Below are 23,253 nucleotides of genomic sequence, written 5' to 3'. Positions count from 1 at the left end.
AATAATTTGAGATGTACCTTTCAAGGTTCTGTTCTCATTAATAGTTTAGTTGGAGGAAATGACATTGAGCTGAAATACACAGAAGCTGCTAGGAGTCACATAGAAGAATAAGTAGTAGAGAGGTTGGCAGAAAAACCTACCTGTAAAAGGTAAGGACTGAGTTTTTGCCTGTAGCTGCAGCCTAAGTGCATCCTTTGAATAAAAGATGAAGATTATCTGGTGGCACATATAAAAACAGAGTTTTATAAAAAAGGATTAATGTAGAATTATTTGAAATAAGAAACTCTAATTATGCAATTGATAAAGCAATTTAAGAATAGTTATTTCTATTCAAATCATAAAGGATTGTACATGGAAATAATATTTTAAGGTGTGTTTTCCTTGTCAGGATCCTGATCATGGTGATTTCCTGAACTTGGGAATTTCTGCGCCCCTGAGTGACTAGATAAACTCTCTAACTTAAAAACAATTATCTCACTGGAGTTATCCAGTAAACACAGGTATAAAAAGGTTCTTTTTTAATGAAAGCCACTAAAATTCAAGTTCTTTATGATTATTGTGGAACCAAGATTTTGAAATATTTCAAAGAATAGAAACAATCAAACATACTATTTTAAAGGAAGTCATTAAATTACATTCTTGATAATTGCTTATTTTAAGCTTTTTATTTATTGTAATCATTAAGAAATAATGAGAAAAATTGATTCAAGAATTAACCTTGTCTAAATTGTCATTATTGTCTTCATTTACGAAATTTCTATTATTTCTTTTTAAACATGTTTTTTGCAATGCCTCTGTTAGGCTAATATGACAGAATTTAAAAAGTCATTGACCGGCCGGGTGCGGTGGCTCAAGCCTGTAATCCCAGCACTTTGGGAGGCCGAGGCGGGTGGATCACGAGGTCGAGAGACCGAGACCATCCGGGTCAACATGGTGAAACCCCGTCTCTACTAAAAATACAAAAAATTAGCTGGGCATGGTGGCTCGTGCCTGTAATCCCAGCTACTGAGGAGGCTGAGGCAGGAGAATTGCCTGAACCCAGGAGGCGGAGGTTGCGGTGAGCCGAGATCGCGCCATTGCACTCCAGCCTGGGTAAGAAGAGCGAAACTCCGTCTCAAAAAAAAAAGTCATTGACCAACAGCATTGCATAATTTTCTCTTTAATGCATATGAGGACAGGAACTATGTGCCTTGGGGACACAGAGAAGAGGCAAGGGACTGTGTGATCGTTCTAGTGCTCATTTCTCTAGCAGGATAACAGCAGCCTTGCAGATGGCACCAACACAGTTTCAATGACATATTGCAATTAGGATATGGAAAACATGAAAATCTCTATATTTGAGATGACTTCTTGTCAGATTCCCAGTTGGATAACAAACTAATCTCAGCTATACTCTGCCTTCCCCCATTTATTTTTTTTCTTCACAAGCCATGTGACTCTAATATCTAAAATATAGAGAAGTTTTCTAGAAATTATAAAAATGTGCATAAAGCTATTTAAATATTATTAGACCACACATTTGGGCAAATTTCATAAATTCAGGAATCTTCAGATTTATTTTTATATTGTCTACAATGTGTCACATCGATACATCCTCAGAAAAAGTCAGAGGAATTGATTTGAATGCCCTTGCCATTTACATAGTGTCAATTCTCTATAAACCAAGACTGATTTTGTGCCTTTATAGAAAACTATATATATATGACAAAAATAAAGGTCTAAAAATAAACCTTAGTCAATTTATATTTAAGAAATAGTAATAATAATGATGTAAACTTATTTTCCTACAATAATACAAACACAATTTTACCACTACAAATCTCTGCTTAGAAAAGAACAGTGACTATAAACAAATCCTAATTAATATTTAACTTAACAAAATTAACTTAGAGATTTATTTTTAAAAGCAAATTATGGAACACATACTATAACCTATAAACTTCTAAATAGAAAAAAATGGAATGTAAGAAGAATAATCAGAAAAGCATGAATGAAATGACAGTATATGCATTGCCCAATAAAGTCAAATGGTGCAATTAAAGAATGATAAGTTATATAAACCAGGGTTCTGAACCTGAGAGAACACCTAAACCACTGAAATTGCATACAAATTTGGGGTCTATATGAATGAGTTTTTCTTGGGTCAGGATTCATATTTTCATTAGATTCTCAATATATATCACTATTCAAAGTTCTTCACCTGTAGAGCTGAACTACTCAAGGTCACATCTTCTCTTTCCATTTCTCACCTACCATATTCTCCTCTTGCCACTCCAATCATCATTCTGTTTCATATTCTCAAATCTAATGCCCATTTTTTCCTCTTTGTTTTACTAGATATTTCAGATGTACTTATAAGACTTGCCTAGTACCTCCTCCTTGAAATAATCTCCTTCTTCACATCACATTATCTTACTCTTTTACTGGCCACTCTCTCTCAGTAATCTTTCTTAGGTTAAAGAAAAAAATTATTCAGTGACACTTGTTAAGGTACAATAAGAAATATTTTTTTCAGTACCATCTCAATGGGTATGGGGACCACAGCAATGGGATCTTGCAGTGCCGGAGAGAGACTGGGCTCAATTTCAAATATAGTCCAGGCAAGTGGGGATTTATAACCGAAGAATAGAGTGAGGCCAGTGGATGGACCATGGCTAAGAAGACACCTCAGGTGCAAAGGAGATTCTGGTTAAACCATCCTAACAGGATTCTTGCTGAAGATACGCTGGGGTGATTAGATATGCCCCAGAGACTGCGAAGGTTGAGAAACCTGATCAGATGTCAGGGTAATTAGATATGGAAAATAGGGGGTAGCAATAGAAGGGTATCTTGCTGAACTGACTTAGCAGGGTTCTTTGCTAAACTGAATTTTATAAGGAATTGCACAGATGGGCCTAGAATAAATTTCCAGAACGTAACTAAAATTTAGTCAAGCAAATAATCTTTGCTACCTGGCCTCTTAACCATTTTTTTCAACTTCTAAAATTTAGAGTACGCCAAAGCCCAGCCTAAACTCTCCTTTTTTCTGTGTGAATTCTCTCCCCAGGTAACCTCATCTTGCCCTATGACTTATGCTCATGACATAAGATTTATATCTCCAGACTGCATTTATTGATTGAGCTCCAGACCCAAATATATAACTGCCTGCCTGATGTCTCTACATAGCTGTCAGATAGGCCCAACCTTGACTCCTCCCTCAGTCTCTCATTACAGTTAAATGGCATCAATTTCCACTCAGTTGCTTAAGTCACAGATGTCTTTCTCAAACTTTTGACAGCCAGTCAATGATCCATGAGCTGTGCCTCCAAAACATGACAAATCTGGCCACATTTCTCCAGTGCTAACGTCTGTCCATACCTCCATCATCTCTTGTCCTAAAGGCTGTAAGAGCTTCCTGTTAGATGTCCCTGACTTTACTCTTGCCTTGTACTTATCAGGCCTTTGCCTATGTTTTTTCTCTCATTTCCTCAGTCCCTACCCCTTAGCTTCTGCACTCTGCACTCTGGTCTGGCAGCAACACACCAAGCATATTTTCTTTCAGGGCCTTTGCATCAAATCATCATGAGACTGGCCTCTTATTGTCCTTCAGGCTTCAGATTTACTATCAGCTTCTCAGAGCATTACCCTTTTGTCAACCATTCTTATCTCTTTATCACAATCTCTGTTTTAGTTATTTTATAGCAGTTGTTGTCTGAAATTGTACCTGTGAACCTATTATCTGTCTTTGCACACAAGAATATAAGCTCCATGAGAGCAGGAGCCTTGTGTGTCATCTTTACTTTTATACCCCTGGTACCTCAAACCATGCCAGTCACATGGTAAGAGATCAATTAATGAGGGAATAAATGAGTGAAAGAATGAGCATGACTCTTTGAAGGAGAGCTGTAAAAGAGCTTAAGCTTGTGGGGGCAAATTTACATGTTATTCTCTTTAGATGCTAAAAAGTTAGATGAAAAGAGAAGACTGTCAAATCACCCCAGTCACAAGAGATCAGAGAAACCGGTAGATGATGATCATCACATCTTTCTCCCTGTTGTACTTTCTTGTTTAACCTTTCTTCTGTTACCAAAGTAATGTGAGTAGCTTGCAGTTACTCATGGCCAAAGCCAGAGGAAATACAGCAACTATTAAGTGTGATATCTCTTCATGATATGAGTCTTTTCTCTGGGTTTTCCAAGTTTTCTCCAGGGAATGTTGCTTTATGGATGAAGAATTTACTCTTCAAAAGTCTGTATTTAAAACCTGAAACCCATCTGAAATGCCACTCCTATCTTCTTTGTCTTGTGACCTCACACACTACACACAAAATGTAATGTGTTTCTTTTCTAAAACCTCCAAAGTGCCTTCTCTTTATACATACGTGTACTTGTCTTTATACATATATGACAAAATAATGATAAAATAAAAGCTGTTACTATCTCTTAATAGTATAACCTCATATACATTATGACTCATGAATCATGTTTTCCTCTGTAAGAAAACCAAGTTACACAGAAATTTAATAACTTGTCTAAAATAGCTAGAGTTTTCTAGACCAGAAACCAGTTATGACTTACTGTATCTCTAGTGCTAACATAGTACTTAGGAAATAGTAGGTATTCAGTACATATTTATAAATAAACAGAGGATTGAGATTGGCATTTGAAATCCTGGTATGAATGACACCCTAACTATTAACTGCTTTATTAACAACCCATCTTAAATCATGCCTACATGTATTCATTAATCAATAGACAGATTAATTAGAACTCTCCTTGAAGTTAACAATAACTCCCTATTCATGACAATTTGTATTGTGTTTTATATTCAACAGAGAAACAAATACGGAAAAAAAAAGGAAAGACAGTTGTGGGGAGTGAGAAATAAAGAGGAAAGAAAGAAAATAAAAGAGGAAAGAAGGAAGAAAGGAGTCTGCCAAAATGATACATAAATTAGATTTCTGGATTAATAAGTTAAATGAAAATGACTCCTTGCATAAACATATCCCTACTAAAGTTATCTTCTCTGTAAGATTATGTTAAGACAACAGATTAATTGTGAGCAGAATAATAAGGTTTCAAATAAGAGTTTTTGAAGTATAGCGACGTTTGTCTTTTGGCTGGGAGTCAGTAATAGTTGAAACAGCTACTAAGGATTTTTTCATGAACATTTAGTCTTGGGGTAGTTTTAAAATTTTTCATATGCTAAAATATTGATCTCTGTAAGTTCAACATAGTAAGAGTTGAATTGGTTTCTCTTGTTTAAAAGCAAATAATTTCATATATTTTGTGTTTCCCATTATTTGACAATACAGAAAACAAAGCATAAAGAAGACATTGAATAAAACTTAGTTGAATTTTAAATATTTAAAAATACTTATTATTGAGATAAAAATTGCATCATTGATTGTCATTATTCTCTGTAGTCAATACATAGTTATGTTCTTTATAGTCACTGTGAAACTGAAATAGCCACTCTTGAATCATTTCTCCTATGGGAAATACAGGGTTAGGTTCCTGCTAGCCTCTGATCACAATATTTATACCAACCAATCAATAAATAACCTTTTTATGTGCATGTTTCTGTTCAAGCTATATTTAATATTCATCATTGATTAAAACTGAACTCTTGTTCAACAGCATTATAACTTATGCCTGAATCAAATTTAACAAATATATCTTCTCTATGTAAGGCACATAAGATCTTTAATTTAGAAACACTAAAGAACACTTCTGCATATTGTGAGGGGACCACTTTTAACAGCAAAGCCAACAAAAGCATGAAAGTGTAAAAAACATGGCACTGCATATACAGTGAAAAGAAGAGGTGTTTGCAGGTTGAGACCTTAAACAAGAAGGCAAAGCATTGCCTCAGTTGGAAACTTGTGCCTTGGGACCACTCTGTACATGCATGAGTCTTCAAATGACCATGGGTATTGGTTTTGGGTTTACGACCAAATTTTAGAAGGAGACAAAATCACACATACTGAATCTGCAAATAATAACTGACTGTTCATGAAATGCACAGATCTTAGAAGTACAATTCAATGGATTTAGATAAGTATATGCAATTAGACAGTGAACACTCCAGTCGGCATATAGAACAGTTTTCCTGCCTCAAGAAGTTCCTTGTGCCAACCTGAAGTCCGTTCCTGCTTGCACCCACCTTTCCGTAGAAAGCTGCTGTTCTGGTTTCTATCAGCTTGACTTTTTAAAATCATTTTTTTTCTAATTTTATTTTACTTTAATTTCTGGAATACATGTGCAGAGTGTGAAGGTGTGTTGTGTGGCCATACATGTGCCATGGTGGTTTGCGGTACCTATCAACCCATTAGCTAGGTTTTAAGCCACATATGCATTCAGTATTTGTCCTAATGCTTCCCTTCCTCTTCCCCCGCAGGCCCTGCTGTGTGATGTTACCTTCCCTGTATCTGTTTTATGAGACTTGTTCTGCCTGCTTTCAAATTTCATGTAAAATGATTCATACAATATGTTATTTTTATGTCCAGGGTTTTCTTACAAAACACAACAGCTTAAAAATTTATTCATGCTCTTGCTTGTATCACTAGTTAATTCTTTTTTCTTTTTTATTAGCAATATTTCCTTGTTTGAATATACACTGTATGTATATGTGGTTATTTCCAATTTGAAACTCTTATGAATACAGCTGTCAAACATTCCTATATGAGTATTTTTGCAACATGCATTTTGATATTGGCAGGTATATACATAAGAGGGGGATTGTTGAGTCATAGGATTAATAAGTGTTTAACTTTATTGAAAATTGGTCTGAGTTTTCCAAAAAGATTGTACAATTTTATACTCCAACGAGTAATGCATGAGGGTTCAAATTGCTCAAGATTCTAGTTAGTTCTTTTAATTTTTGGCCGCTGAAATGGGTATAAAATTATATATTATGGTTTTGGTTTCCCTGATGACTAATAATATAAAGCATTTTTTTAATGTGCTTACAAGTGATTAATAGATCTTTATTTGGGATGTGACTTTTGGTCATTTATTTCCAGTAATTGTTAATTTGTAGGCGCTTGTAGTGTGTTTTAGTATATTCTGATTTAAGATATATGCATTGAAAATATTTTTTCCTAGTTTCTTTCTTGTCTTGGATTTTATTAACCGTGTCTATTGATGAGACAATGTTTTAAATTTTTATGAATCTCAAATTATCAAGTGATTTTGATATCCTCTGGGAAATCTGTTAGCCCCAAGGTCCTGAAAATATTCTGTTTTCCTAGTTCTAAAATCCATTCAGAACTAATTTTTTGTTTGATTGTATAAAGTAGAAGTCAAAAATACATTTTCTCTGTATTATGCAGTCTTTCCTGTATCACTTTTTGAAAAAGACACTTTTCATTCTCCATTAAATTGCTTTGGTGCCTTTGTTAAAAAACAGTTGACTACCTACATGTGAGTCTATTTATGATCTTTCTCTGATAACATAATTTTAGAATAAATCTTGAAATCAAGTAAGTTCTCTAAGCTGGTTTTTCTTTTTTTTTTTTTTTTGTTTATTTTAAATATTTAAGCATTCTCTCTCCTCTCTCTTTCTTTCTTTCTTTCTTTTTTTTTTTTTTTTTTTTTTTTTTTGCATTTTCTTACACATTTACCCCTTTCATGTATTTCTACAAAAACTATGTTTTTGGGATTTCAGTTAGAATTTCATGGTATATATCTCCACTTATGTAGTGCTTTAATTTTTCTCATTAATGATTTGGGGGAATTGGGGTGAAACGGTAAAAGCTCCTGAAATGAATCTAGTGTACCAACAAAATAAGGACCACTACCTAGATGCTTTTGTCTCAGAAGATTCTGGGTGACTGTAAGAAAAGAATTCATCTCATCTCTAAGAATCTACATATTAAATAAATGAAGCAGTAATTTCTAACAACATATCCAAAAAATGTCATGCCATATGCTCTCCCCAATGTATTTGTTTTACTTTAAGATTCTATTCAAATGATTTTTCCAAAACAAGTACACATTCCAAATTGACTGTCTTTACAACTTTACAATGAAGCATGTCGTACTTTCTTTATCTTGAAAAACAAAAGTATCTTGTACCTGCCTAAGCACCTTTTTACATGTTTTACCTGATAACAATTGATCATATTTATAATGTGGTTTAGATTGGCATGTGAAAATGAAAAAGTTCAAAATGGATCAATTTTCTTATGATATGGGATTTATATAGATAATAGAAATAGTACATAGCATATGTATATGGAAATTTATATACCTTTTAAAATTTTTATTGCATAAAAGGATAATTGACTGTTAATAAGATACATTAGTTACACATCATAGAACCCTGTAACTGCCTAAAGATGAATTCATATTCTAGGAAATTTTGCTCTCAAGATTGAATATTGATCACAAGGCTGAAAACTCCAGTCACTGTAATTTTATTCGAAGCATTTTCTAACAGATGTTACATCTCGGTTTGCTACTATATTTTAAATGCGTTCTTTTTTTCTCAATATTCATTAAACCAGTCTTTTCTTCTTGTCTCTAATAAGAGCAACATCTGTTTCTTCTTGCTCAATCAAAGCAACTACCTCAAGAGTCTTACTTTAAAAATAATAACATTAGAAAGCACAGATAGAATATTCTTCATTAACATTTTACGTTTGCACACAAAACAAGTGTTCTCAACAATTATAAGTTATGGAGGTATCAGAGAAAATATTATAAAACAATTAAGGAAAACAAATAAAACCAGAAGCTGCTGGTACATGGTTTCAAAGATGTTGGTTTTAGGTTAAATCCCCTTTATAGAAATATCAGTTTCCTTTTACAATGTACAGTTGAAATATTTTTATCATTATGAATTATTGAATAACAGGAGATATCTATTGTAAAGAAACTTCATGTTTTTACATTTAATATTTAAAGTATGAAATTAAATTTGTTTCAATAGTATACATATTTAAAACAAAAATATTTTGGAAAATATGTACTCCAGTTCATATCAGTCTCTTCAAAGTTAGTAACCATGAGAAGCCCTCACTTAGCATTATATTTAATTTTTAGAAACATTTCACAGATATCCAGACCCATATGTATTAAATAATTGAAGAGAAAAACACATTTTGGAAAGAATAAACTTTATGGGTAACTATTAAGGAAGCGGGTGGATTGCCTAAGGTTAGGTGTTCGAGATCAGCCTGGCCAACATGGTGAAACCTTGTCTCTACTAAAAATACAAAAATTAGCCAGGTGTGGTGGTATGTGCCTGTAATCCCATCTATTCTGGAGGCTGAGGCAGGAGAATCACTTGAACCTGGGAGGCAGAGGTTACAGTGAGCTGAGATCTCACCACTGCACTCCAGGCTGGGTGACAGAGCAAGACTCCATCTCAAACAAAACAAAACAAAACAAAAAATGAAAGAAGCAGCTTGATTTTATTGTATAACTCAGAATTTATATTGAAACCTGTTGATTCTGATATGATGTACTCAGATACCTTTCCACACCAACAAATTCCTTACCATTGATATTGCACTACTAGATTTATATGGGAGAGGAAGGTATTTGCCCATAAAGAAAGCAAATTTATTTATTTATTTATTTATTTATTTATTTATAAGAGGGAGTCTTGCTGTGTTGCCAGGCTGGAGTGCAGTGGTGCAATCTTGGCTCACTGTAATCTCTGTCTGCCTCCCTCCCAGATTCAAGCAATTCTCCTGCCTCAGCCTCCTAAGTAGCAACCCAAGTTGATATTTAGAGAACTAAGCTCACTTACTGAATATAAATGAACAGCTAATATTTACTGAGTGCTAACTATGTGCTAGGCCTATTCTACATGGTAAAATATGCAATAAATCCTTACAACAACCTTATGGAATAGATTATTTCACCATTACCATTTTATAGAAAATAGAATTGAGTTATAAGAAGGTAAACTTTCTGAAGGCTCAGCTATCCTGTGAGCAGAAATGAGATTTATATCGAGACAGTGTGACTTTAGAGTCCAGATTCTTATCTCCCGTGCGATTCCACCTTTTGAGGGGGGAAGTGTAAATCTGACACTTCTGGGTTCCAAATCAATCCCAGCCTCTTATGGGGCAAGCCCCACCTGTGCCTGAATATACTGTGACCCCAAATATAAGGCAATTCTCCATTTTTTCTGGATTATTCTATTTTTACTAACTTGCACATAAACTGTTAAGACTTAAGTGAAGATGTCAGTAATATTTATTTTTTTAAAGTGATAGCTATCAGTAATAGCTAAGTGTTTTTTCCCCTAATATTTTCCTTGTGCAATTCAGACTTAAGCATCGAGTGTTTACCATCTTCCACTCTAAGCTAAGTTATGATACCTATTCCATTCACAATTGGTGTCCTTTTTAAGGTTTGCAAATTTCAATCAATTTTTTTTTAAAGCTAGGATTGTTCTGATTAGCTCAAAAATATTTGGCTTAGTATTTCCATTGCAATGTATAATTGCTGTAGAGCCACACACAACTTTTGAACTTTTAATTATAAGTATTACGGCTAAAGATATTTACTGAAAATTTCAGTAAAATGTGTGAATGTTTTTTTCTTTATGTATTAACCTCATAGCAGTAAATGACTTGCTGTTGTTTAATTTTTCTAAAGCGTCTTAATAGACTTCTGTTGAAAACTTCAGTGTTAACATTTTTATAGTTTGTACTAAATTTAACCGTGATATGAAGATCAGAAAAAAAAAAAAAAAAAAAAAAAAAAAAAAAAAAAAGATTACATACATAAATAATTTAGAAAGTTCATTTTTCATTCTCACTTTTTAGAAATCATTTAGTTCTAATGTCTTCACAGTCAACTTTAATATCAGTGTCTTTGTCCTGACTTTGTGAATCATCCAACACCCTTCTGTGGAACAAATCATCCTCACCTTTGTCTCAGTTGTTCATATAGGAAATGTTTCTCATGTCACTATATGTGTTTCTCCAAGCCTCAAATTCCCATTAACAGAAGGCTAAGACATTTTTTAGTTGTCCTGTAGGTAAAATTTATGATCTCCACATCTCCACATTGTATGGACTTACTCCACTGCTTTCTTGTTTAGAAAGCTTACTTATTGCTACATCAATATTTGTAATTATGAGATAGTAAACTCCAAAGACAATTTTATTTTAAGGTGCATTTTCACTCTTGTTGCCCAGACTGGAGTGCAGTGTTAGGATTTTGTCTCGCTTCAACCTCTGCATCCTGGGTTCCAGCAATTTTCCTGACTCAGCCTCCCAAGTGGCTGGGATTACAGGCGCCCACCACCACGCCTGGCTAATATTTTGTATTTTTAGTAGAGAGGGGGTTTCGTCATGTTGGCCAGGCTGCTTTCAGACTCCTGACCTCAGGTGGTTCATCTACCTCAGCCTCCCAAGATGCTGGGATTACAGGTGTGAGCCACAGCACCCTACTGAAAGACAAATTATTAAACGTGTCTCAGGTTACTTTTCTATGAAATAAAATGAATCAAAGTTTCTACATATGTTTTGTCTTAATAATGTAGATATACTCTCTCCTATGTACCAGGCACCATTCTAATGCCGTACAAATACGAATAGTAACTAGTATACAGGTCCTTAATTCCCCTACTCAAAGCCTCATTTTATTTACAGACCTGATGCTATATGAGACACAGATATCCCCAGAAACTGAGCACCTCTCCAGATGTGGTAGCAAACGGCAGTGTGTGTGTGTGTGTGCATGTGCGTGTGTGTGTTTGTGTGCGTGCACGTGTTTACGTAGTATAAGAAAACTCTGATCATGGATGCACAAGGACTATATAACATACTTTGTTGTGGTTGTTTCATTTGTTGTTTGTTTGTTCAAACTTTGGAACCAACCATGTCTGAGTTCCAGTTCTAAGCTTTACCTGTTACCAGCTATAGGATGCTTACAGATTAGTAGACTCAGTTCCTCCCTATATAAAGGAGATAATCATTTTTTCAAAAAAATATGTGAGGTATTATGAATCAAATGCAAGTAAAGTATCACCATGGCTAGCACATAGAGCTTAGAACAATATAAATGTTGACATATAAAAATATCATGAAATTCCATTCTTCTCTGGAGAGGGCCTTCAGACTACTATTTTTTACAAGACATAGACAAAGAAAATATGAAAGAGGCAGCATGTGTTTCTATGAGAAATTGAGTCTTCCTTGCCACATTTAAGAATGAACGTCATTACATTTGGGGACCCATTTTTATCATAGATTACTGAGGTATTACCTCTTGATAATTAAAATTAAAATTTCAAAATAATAATTGGAAGTGAATAGAAATCACAGCTTAAGTTTTGATATTTCAGTGGCTGCTATCAGCAAGGCTCCTTTAATCTGGGTGCCAATTTCTCTGGTAATTAAGTTCCTTGAAGAAAATAAAATAACCTTTTAATTTTAATCTTATTAGAATAATAGACCTTTTGCCATGAAAAATTAGGAGGATGTTCCATTTATAGATTAATATTGTGATGAAGAATTTTCACAGGAGTTTTCTGAAAGGCTTTCTTGTTCTGCCGTTTCGAATAACTGGGGATATTTTAAAAGGGACTTTCTCTGGATGTGTAATTATTTAGGAATGGATCTGGGGACTGGACAAGTATCACGTTGATGTCTTTGAGATCCATGTCCCAAAACTGTATTTCATAGCAGGGTTTGTCAAATTATAAAGGCAAAAATCAAAATCAAAACCATGCAGTCTTACAGTTAATCAACAGTAAACCCCATTTTGTACTTTAAATTGAAATGCTATGGTGAAGATATGGTCTTCCATGTATCGCTTCTGTTGGTCCAAAAGGACCAATTTGAGATGGAACTATTTCAGTAAACGCTGCTGCTTGGCTGACAGCTAACTTCAAGAATAAGCCTTTACATGCACATAGCAATTTCATAGTACAAGACATTTTATTTGTGGTGTTCTTCAGAGTATTTAAAAGATAAGAAATAAAATAACTATTGTTTTCTCAACTTTTATATGGAGAGGAAAAATAAAACTCTGGAATTAAATGGTTTACTAAAGATATTCTTGTCAGAAACAGAACTTGGACTTAAATCATGCCTTTTTCTTTTTACAGTGAGGAACTATCTTGTAAAATTACCTATAAGTACCAAAAAGTAGACCCTAATGAAAGAATTTGGGTGTATACGATTTATTTGACATTGGTCCAATAAATGCCTAGGGGAGAGGGGAAGTGAGACAAGCTGGGGTAGAGCGACAGAAAAAGGTTATTTGATAAGGAGACTGCTACTATAGGCAACTGATTTCAAGCCCACAGGAGTCTCTCTGAGAAACTGTAGTAACTGCTGCCCCTTGCACACATAGTGTCTGGCCTGTTCCTCTTTCTACATCATTGGAAGCCATTGCAATGTATGGGAGTTTTCTGCAGGTGACAACCAGGGCGGACTGAAGAGATATACTTCATTTAATAACTTGATAACAAAGCAAGGTCAATTACAAATGAGTTTGGGATGATGCAGATTTCCAGAAAGGTCTACTGATATTAAATTAAATTTAACAAGACAATTTTATCTACTGAACTTAATCCTTACCCTTAGAATTAGTCATATTGTACATTACCATTTATAACTGAGAAGCCATAGTCAGCAACTTCAGTGCTATTTTTATTACTTTTTTATGTTTCATCATTTACTTGGCTATCTATGAAACCCAGAATGCCAGATTCCTGGTCATGATCACTCCCTCAGATTCATTCACTTAGTCATTCACACCTGTTATGTACCAGACACTGTTTTAACTCTGGGGTTTTTAGTAGAGACTAAAACAGATAAAACAGACCTTATAATCAAGTGATGGAAGACAAAAATGAATAAGTATGCTAGTAAATGAACATATAATAAATCTGTTAATGAGAGACACTATGAAGAAAAGCCAGAAAAGAAGGGATGTTGGAAGACAGGAGGAAATGACAAAAGACTAGCTAGGAACGACCTCTCTGTTAAGATGACATTTGCACAGACCTGATGTGAGGGAACAAAACCATGCAGATAATTCACACAAGACATTCCAGATGGTTCACATGACACCTGTTAATTCACCAAAAGGACTTTAGCCAGTACTTCTTGTGAGTTCAAAAAGAACAGAAAGCTGTTAGAGAGAATGGTGTGGTCCCAATTTTATATTCGAAAAGATAACACTACTTTGTGGGGAAAGCAGACTGTTAGTGCAAAGAGTGAAATCAGAGGAACCATTAGGGGCTGTTGAAGTATTCTGTATTCATCTGTTGATGGACACAGGTTGCTTTCAAATCTTAGCCACGGTAAACAGTGCTGCAGCAAACACAGGAGTGCAGACATCTCTTTGATATACTTATTTCCTTCCTTTTGGGTATCTACTCACCACTTGGATTGCTGGATCATATGGTAGACCAAAGATGATAGTGAGTTCATGTGGCTGTTTGCCTTATTACATTATTTATACTATGCATGCTATTTATACATACATTCACTTGTATTCTATATTTTATAATTTTGAAAGTCTTTTGTATTAATTACTTTAGAGCAGGAATTTTATATTGGTTTTGATTGAAATAAAATGTGCTCAATGGCTGGGTGTGGTGGCTCATGCATGTAATTCCAGCCCTTTGGGAGGCAGAGGAGTGTGGAACACTTGAGGTCAGGAGTTCAGGACCAGAATGACAAACATGATAAAACCATGTCTCTACTAAAAACACAAAATTAACTGGGCATAATGCATGCCTGTAATCTCAGCTACTTGGAAGACTGAGGCAGGAGAATCACTTGAACCCAGAAGGTGGAGGTTGCAGTGAACCAAGATCACACCATTGCACTCCAGCCTGGACAACAAGAGTGAAATTCCATCTCAAACAAACAAACAAACAAACAAACAAAAATACTCATTACATACTACTAAATTTTGAAAATCCTATAAAAGCACCTGAAGGGTGATTATTAGTAATAATACTTACTATGATACAAGTAACTACTGCAGACATGTGAGTCTCTTCTAAGCTCCAACAGGCCTAATGCTTTTCTTTAAAATAGTTTTTCTATTTCTTAGTATAAATCAACTAGTAATGTGTGATTTTCCTATAAAGGACCACATGTAGTAAATAGTCTAGGCTTTATGAACTATTGCATTTCCGGTGCAGCTGGCTTTTGCTGTAGAGCACATGGTATGTAAATAAATGTACCTGGCTTAACATTTATATGGACACTAACATTTAAATTGTATATAACTTTCACATGTCACTAAACATTATTCTTCTTTTGATTTCTTTTCAACCATTTAGAAAAGTAAAAACTATTCTTAGCTCACAGGTTATAGAAAAACAGGTGGCAGCAAGCCAGATTTCAGCCACAAACTGGTTTTTCAGATTCCTGGTATAGATTATCAGGAGCTTGGAGCCCTGATCTGTGGGTTATTGATTTGCTCTCATTCTTTTTTTGGATGCCTTTATTTGCCAGAGTCCTCTTTCTTTGTGAAACTGAAGCATGTTCTCATGTAACTTCTACCTGTGGATTCCACATTTTGCATCTGAAGAATAGCACAAAATACCCCCCACCCCCCACCTTGTCATAACACAGGCCTTCACAAAGTCAGAGAAAGCCACCCTGGCCTTCTTGGTTTTCTCTGCTACTCTGTGTTAAACTCTCTCCAGATGCTTATGTTTCATGACTGTTCTCTTTTTGCTTTTTAATTTTCTGATGTTTCTTCATAAAATGAACACAAACTAAACAAAACCTTTAAGCTACCGTCCACCTAATGAACAATTCAATAGAATTTTGGTTCCCAAAGATTTTTCTATCAGGCAACAATGAAGTGCCATTGTTGAGGATATGCATTATTGATTTATTTTGCTGGGTTTTTTTAATATCATGTACTCTATTATAAAGATAACGTATTTGTAAATGATCAAATAATCCTATTATTACTTTCTGTGACCATTAGTGGTCAGTTAGTTATGTATAACTGCAAGTACACATTTATTTAGTGCTTAATTTCTATGAGCAATACTCACCAAATGTGTTTATTGAGAAAAAAAAAACAAATTATACAGAAAAATAAGTATTTTAAAAACAAAGACGGACATTAGATAAAAGCCTTAAATTTATTTTCTTATTTGAGAATGAGATCTAGCAAAGATAAACAGAAAATAAATTACTAAGTTAGAATAGTTTGTAATCACCATCTAAATGATTTTTTTCAACCCAGTGGTATTAATACTGCTTCCCCACTTGATTGGGTTATATTATGCCTTATTCAGTTAGATGGAATATAGAACCACTTAGGATGTTAAAGAAACATGAAAAAGCCGGGCGCGGTGGCTCAAGCCTGTAATCCCAGCACTTTGGGAGGCTGAGGCAGGTGGATCACAAGGTCAAGAGATCGAGACCATCCTGGTCAACATGGTGAAACCCCGTCTCTACTAAAAATACAAAAAAATTAGCTGGGCATGGTGGTGCGTGCCTGTAATCCCAGCTACTCAGGAGGCTGAGTCAGGAGAATTGCCTGAACCCAGGAGGCAGAGCTTGCGGTGAGCCGAGATCGCGCCATTGCACTCCAGCCTGGGTAACAAGAGCGAAACTCCATCTCAAAAAAAAAAAAAAAAAAAAAAAAAAGAAAAAAGAAAGAAAGAAAGAAACATGAGATACCGTTTGAATTGTGAGCAGCACTGTATTTTCCTAGCGAAAAAAATACTTTTATTTGTATAATTCTGACTTTGTTGATATTGGAATTGTGTTCAACTGGGTAATTTTTAAAAAAAGAAATGACTTTTATCTTGTACTTACCAGGTTCTGGGTTGAATGATGGGCAGTGGCACGAGGTTCGCTTCCTAGCCAAGGAAAATTTTGCTATTCTCACCATCGATGGAGATGAAGCATCAGCAGTTCGAACCAATAGTCCCCTTCAAGTTAAAACTGGCGAGAAGTACTTTTTTGGAGGTAAGAATGCTATTGCTTTTTGGTTACTAATCCATTGCAGAAAAATGAGGTTTCAAGATGAAATTTGATTATGAAGAATTTGTATTTGACTTAATGAAGTCAGTAGATCTCAGAATAAAACACACTCTGTAATTCCATTGAGTAAAAAATAATGAAAAATTTCGTTTCATTCTGTAAATATATTAAGGTGATGTCACCATATTCTTCTGGCCCAATTTAAATCATTGAAGTATAACAAAGGGATTCTAAATTCATCCTCATAATTCTTAAAAGTCAGGTTCTTGGATTATTTACTGGTCAGCAATGGCTATGTAACTAGTTATCCAAACCTTAGTGTCTTCAAACATTTGTTATCTTGCAGTTTCTCTGGATCAGGAATTCAGGAGTAATTTAGCTTAGTGAGTCTCTCAGGAGGTTGACTTCAAACTGTTGGCTGTGGCTGCATTATTTGACCCTTGGTGAGCCACTGCATCTGCTTCCAACAAGTCTCACTTACCTGGCTGACAGTTGGTGCTGGCTGGGATGCCTCAGATCTCCTCCATGTGGCCTCTGATTCCGTAATACCTTTCTTCTTCGAGTAGACTTTCCCTCCTCAAGGTGACTGGGCAGAGAAAGTGAAAACAGAAGAAAGAGAGGAGGGGAGGGGAAAGCCAGTTAGTAAGAAAGTTCTCAAGATAAAAACCATAAGTATTGTTTAAAAAATAATCCAATTTGGCAATGATATCCCATCACTACTATTATTTACAACTTGTTAGAAGTGAATCACTAAATCCTGTCCACAGTTAAAGGAAGGTGACTTTAAAAGGGCTTGACTCCCAGGAGCCATTGATTCCTGGGGACCATTTTAAAGGCACCTACCACAGTCTACCTTATAAGACAGGCATCCCCAGAAAGAGGTGCCCCTTCCTGAAGTGCAGCAGGGGGCCAGATAAACGGCCTCAGGGGACCACATGTGGCCCACAGGCCATAGTTTGGGGACGCTTGTTATAAGAGAAGCCATGTAGTCACAAACATCTTGTTTCTTAAGCAATGAAAAGATTAGTAAAAGAGAAAAATATCTTACGATAAATTCTTTGTGTGAAAAAGTGTTGTAGCAAAGACCTGTCATATTTTCTAATTAAAAAAATTGTGTCCTGCCAGAAAATGATTTTTTAATAACAAATGAATTATGAGGACACATTTCATTAAAGTGCTAGGTGCATTGTTTATATCAATATAGCTTTCATTAGATTATTGTCTTTTCTGTCCTATATCATACAATGTGAGATGGAAAAAATCACATTCTTAGAAAAGGTTTTCTTTAAGCTTTAAAATCTGTATGTTACATATGTTGCCTCTGAAAATGTTTCTATTTGCATTTACATATATAAATATATATTTATATAGCATTGTGTGTCTCTGTGTGTACGTGTGTGTGTGTGTGTGTGTGTGTGTGTGTGTGTGTGTGTGTATTCTAGTTCTTAGAGTAAGCTGACATGAGAGCAGCCACTCTGTTTTTATTTCCTATCCTGTTATATTCCTCAGGGTCCTAAAAAAGAAATTGGAATGTTGTAGATGAACAATAAATATTTATGAAAGAATTAGTAAATTCTATAAAATACGCAATACATCTTTTTATTATTAATTTTCTAGAGAGGAAACGGAAGTCCTAGGAGATTTATTGACTTGCCACTGAGTTCGCAGCTAGCATCTAGATTTAAATTTTCTGAGTCCTATACCAGGGCATCTCTCTACATCTAATTAGGGACAACTTAGAGACAAAAGTCATGAACTAGGGCTCTGCTTCGTTAATCTTCCATAATATTTGTTGAAAGTTAAGACTTCATGATTTTAAAAAGACTCTCAATAAATATTGGATGAATAGACGAAAATCAGACAAGATGTCTTATGAGTGAATGAACTGGACATATTAACGTGAGAAAAGCAACTCGATAGCAAAACTGGTTACCCTCCAGAAAATATGCAGTATGATTGGCTATGGCCAACAGTTTTTATTGCTATGATAGTAAATGTATCATAATTGTCAGTTGGAAAGCTACAAATAATCTCTACTCATCCCTTGACTGGAATATTTCGGCCATAGATGAGCCCCCTGAATGCTTAAGGCCAATTTTTATCGATTTCAATCTAGAGGGGCAAGCAAATAGCTGTAATCACACATTCGTGGCATAAAGTTTATAGGATATGAGGTCTTTATGGTGTGCTATTTACTATTGCTTTACAGACTTTGGGTTTTGAACCCAGCAGTCAGGAGAATATTGACTTTCTCTTGGGTCTGTGGTCTGCCCTTAGGATATACTGTCAGCTAATGATCATGATGCTTGTTTTGTTATATTGTCATCGGCTGAATCCTCAGGGTGTGTAAGAATCATCAGAAGAACTGATTCCTATTCAGCCTCTCAGGCCCCACTTCTGGAACTTTGAGATTCAAGAGGATGAGAAACTGAGGAATGCAAAACTTCAAGTGATTCTGATGAACACAATCCGAGGAACAGAATTATAGATCGACCTTAGCCAGTCTTCACATAAACCTTTTTGGAAAACATCATCAGTCACTGAAAAGTTTGAGATGCCTGAGAAATAGCTACCCTCTTATAGCTTTGCCTCTAGGAACAAAGGAAAGGAAGTCACAGGACAAGTTATGATGCACAAAAACACATTTATTAAATGAACAGGTATTACCAAGAAAGCACAACACTGTTAATATAAATAAACGTTCTTCTGCAAGCTCATGGAGGTCTCAGCTCTCTGACTTCCTGCACCTTGAATGAAATGTTCTCCAGAAGCAGCATTGCTGAATAGTGGGATTCAACTACACCCAGAACTAGTGCCAGGCAACAGAAAGCCTCCTCAGCAAATGGCTGGCACAGGATCACTAGGTGATCCTGACTCCAGAACCATTTCTAAGAACTCAGGTTACAGGCCTCACCAGAATCTTTTTTTTTAATTGCATTTTAGGTTTTGGGGTACATGTGAAGAACATGCAAGATTGTTGCATAGGTACACACATGGCAGTGTGGTTTGCTGCCTTCCTTCCCCTCACCTGTATCTGTCATTTCTCCCCATGCTATCTCTTCCCATCTCCCCAGCCCCCTATCCCTCCTCCATTTCCCCCCAATGGACCCCAGTGTGTAGTGCTCCCCTCCCTGTGTCCATGTGTTCTCATTGTTCAGCACCCGCCTGTGAGTGAGAACATGCAGTGTTTGATTTTCTGCTCTTGTGTCAGTTTGCTGAGAATGATGGTTTCTAGGTTCATCCATGTCTCTACAAAGGACATGAACTCATCTTTTTTGATGGCTGTGTAATATTCCATGGTGCATATGTACCACATTTTCCCTATCCAGTCTGTCATCGATGGGGATTTGGGCTGGTTCCAGGTCTTTGCTATTGTAAATTGTGCTGCAATGAACATTCGTGTGCATGTGTCCTTATAGTAGAATGATTTATAATCCTTTGGATATATACCCAGTAATGGGATTGCTGGGTCAAATGGGATTTCTATTTTCAGATCATTGAGAAATTGCCACACTGTCTTCCACAATGGTTGAATTAATTTACACTCCCACCAACAGTGTAAAAGTGTTCCTATTTCTCCGCATCCTCTCCAGCATCTGTTGTCTCCAGATTTTTTAATGATCGCCATTCTAACTGGTGTGAGATGGTATCTCAATGTGGTTTTGATTAGCATTTATCTAATGGCCAGTGATGATGAGCATTTTTTCATATGTTTGTTCTCACCAGAATCTTTTACCGTCTTTGCACAAGGCTGAGAGTGTCTCCGAAATACACTTAGTGCCTTTAAGTTCACTATCGAGATTTCCTTTCTAACATGTAGTTAACATTTACGCTATTTAACAGACCACTAATTTCACCAAAGAAAACCCGGTTTGGCATTCAGCTTATTAGAGGACTTGTTGAGTCAGTGAATTAGGTTAATGTGAGGAATAAATAGCAAAAGTCTAAGGGTGGCTCCCTCTGGGGTGGCTGCACTAAACTCCTGATCACCTCTGACTTGTGGCTTTCTGATCAGAAGAGGAGCTGCTTCTGGATTGCAACTTTAACTGAGACACATATTCACACGACTCTATGCCATCTGTGCTGAAAATTTTAAAGTAGGATTCAAATGTTCTAATACACACATCTTAAGAAATAGCATAGTAGAAAGGAGAACTGACGGTTTTAAAACACAAGCTTTGGAATCCAGCATGCCTGATTTTGGAATCTGGCTTTATCTCTTAATTAATGAATTCTTTAATACTTTATCTTACTTTCTTTAGCTATTAAATGGCCATAGAATCTGTTTTCTGAACACTGTGGCATAAACTGAAACGTGGGGTTGGCCCCTAGGGAAGGCTAAATGCTGACTGCCTTTCCAGTGCATCTTGAATCTTTAACTCTGTAAGGCACAGAGCCTTCCAAGGAATATTGGAGACATTAGATCATTATTTATTTAATGGCCTCTCATCAACTTCTGCACTACTGAAAGTATTTCTTACCCCACACTCACTGAAGAAAAAGAGAAGTATTTTTCATGCTCACTGAAAGACTCAAGTAAAGGCTTTCCTGACGTCCTGTACTCAGTTTTGTTTGCAAACCCTTAAACATGTTCACATTTTGTTTCTTTTGAAGTTAGGTCCCAGTTGCGTACCTTTCTTTGCACCCCTAGCTGGGCCATTTCACACCAGTGTGCATTTTTATCTCTGTGCTTGCTCCCTGCTAATCCAGGCAAAGGTCTTCATTCTCCTTTGTAACACCCATGATCAAGTGATGTTTAATCACCAAGAATTATTTTGCCTTGTTTTGTTGTCATCGTTGTTGGTGGTGGTGTTTGCTTGTTTTTTCTTGAGAATAAGCAGACAAGGAAACAGATTCGTCCTTCGGGATGTTTCTTCAGCAAAGCATGTTTTAGCTGCTTTAACATGTTTTATCTTCCTCTAAGCAGAATTTCTCTAGATAACACTCCATTAATGTTAATAATCAAAAGAATGTTAAACACAATAATTAAATTTACATATTGACTGTTTCCATGGTAATAAGCTTTCTGATACAGACCAGAACCCATGGTTATGAGAGAGCAGTAAGATTTTTAAATTTCTAACTTTTCTTTGTTGTGGGCATTTTTATTATCTCTTTTGTTTTCATTAAAAGAGAAAGGAGCTGTGAGCTGAAGAGGAGAGAGAAGAAGTTTCTAGAACCTGTCTTATTGGAAGGGAAGTTCTAAAGAACCCAGTGGGGAAGGAGACAGGTCTTAGGAGGATACCAAAGCAAGTGGTGAAGGGAAGTGAAAAAGAGGGCAGTGGGGCCAGCCTGTATTTGACAGGATTCCTGATAATAAAGTTTAGTAAGAGGCCACATCCCTTTCCAACTCACCAGTATATAATTGTCTTGGTCAGTTTTGGCTACTGTAACAGAATACTATAGGCTGAGGGGTCTAAACAACAGAAATATATTTCTCATGCTTTTTGAGGTTGGGAAGTCCAAGACCAAGGTGTCAAGGTGCAGACAGATTCGAAACCTGGTGAGGGCACATAGTGAGAAGCTGTAGATAGCCATTTCCTTAGTGTATGTTCTCATCGGAGAAAAACAGAAACAGAGGGAGAAAGACAGAGAGAGCACACACTCTTAAGTCTCTTCTTATGAGCACATCAATTCCATCATAGGGGCTCCACCCTCATGACCTAATTAACCCCCAAAGGCCCCACTTCCTAATACCATCCCATAGGGGCTTAGGGTTTGAAGTTTGAGGAACACAAACATATAGTCTTTAACAATGTCCTCTCAATCCTCATTGAAGTAGAGCATGGATTTTAAATATTAGATTGGTGCAAAAGTAATTGGTATTTTTGCCAATGAAAGTAATGGCAAAAACGAGCTAACTAGATAGGTATGTAATTACATATTTTTGTCAAGTAGTTATCTTTTAAAATAATTAGGGGAGATGGTTATCAGGCTCCTTAGCTATTGATTTTAAGAAAATACCAACACTTTTTCAAGCATTTGGCTGCTTACAAACTTCTTAGTGATAGAATACACTCCATGCAAAGCCTCCCAGATAGTTTCCCAGAAATGCTTGGTTTGGCTCATCTGTCACAGAATACTATGTTTATGGGAACTTGTGGCACCCCATTCAGGATCCACTCGCTAGCCCTGTGAAGTATCAGCTGTCTTGCTTTTGTACCAACAGGAAATCTATTGTTTAGAAGTTTATTTTCCAGCTCCTTTTTTGTTGCTCTCAAAAAAAAAAAAAAAAAAAAAAAAAAGAGACAAGTTTTATCAAATGATATGAGAATTTAGACAATGTGTCATTTCAGGGGTGTAAATGCTAAATCCTAAACAAACTTTTTGGA

At 35.8% G+C, this 23,253-nt stretch overlaps 1 protein-coding gene across 2 annotated transcripts in view; it reads left to right on the top strand.

The window, feature by feature from the left end:
* Positions 1 to 23,253, top strand: part of CNTNAP2 (contactin associated protein 2) — a 2,246,749-nt gene that overhangs the window by 1,118,445 nt on the left and 1,105,051 nt on the right. For both annotated transcript variants that reach the window (XM_074378960.1, XM_003929829.4), the window contains one exon: positions 16,757 to 16,906. In XM_074378960.1, coding sequence (XP_074235061.1) covers positions 16,757 to 16,906 — 150 coding nt within the window. The remainder of the gene's footprint in view (positions 1 to 16,756; positions 16,907 to 23,253) is intronic.

The sequence above is a fragment of the Saimiri boliviensis genome, chromosome 10 (genome assembly GCF_048565385.1).
Source record: "Saimiri boliviensis isolate mSaiBol1 chromosome 10, mSaiBol1.pri, whole genome shotgun sequence".
Lineage (NCBI taxonomy): Eukaryota > Metazoa > Chordata > Mammalia > Primates > Cebidae > Saimiri > Saimiri boliviensis.
This window is presented reverse-complemented; position numbering and strand designations above follow the sequence as displayed.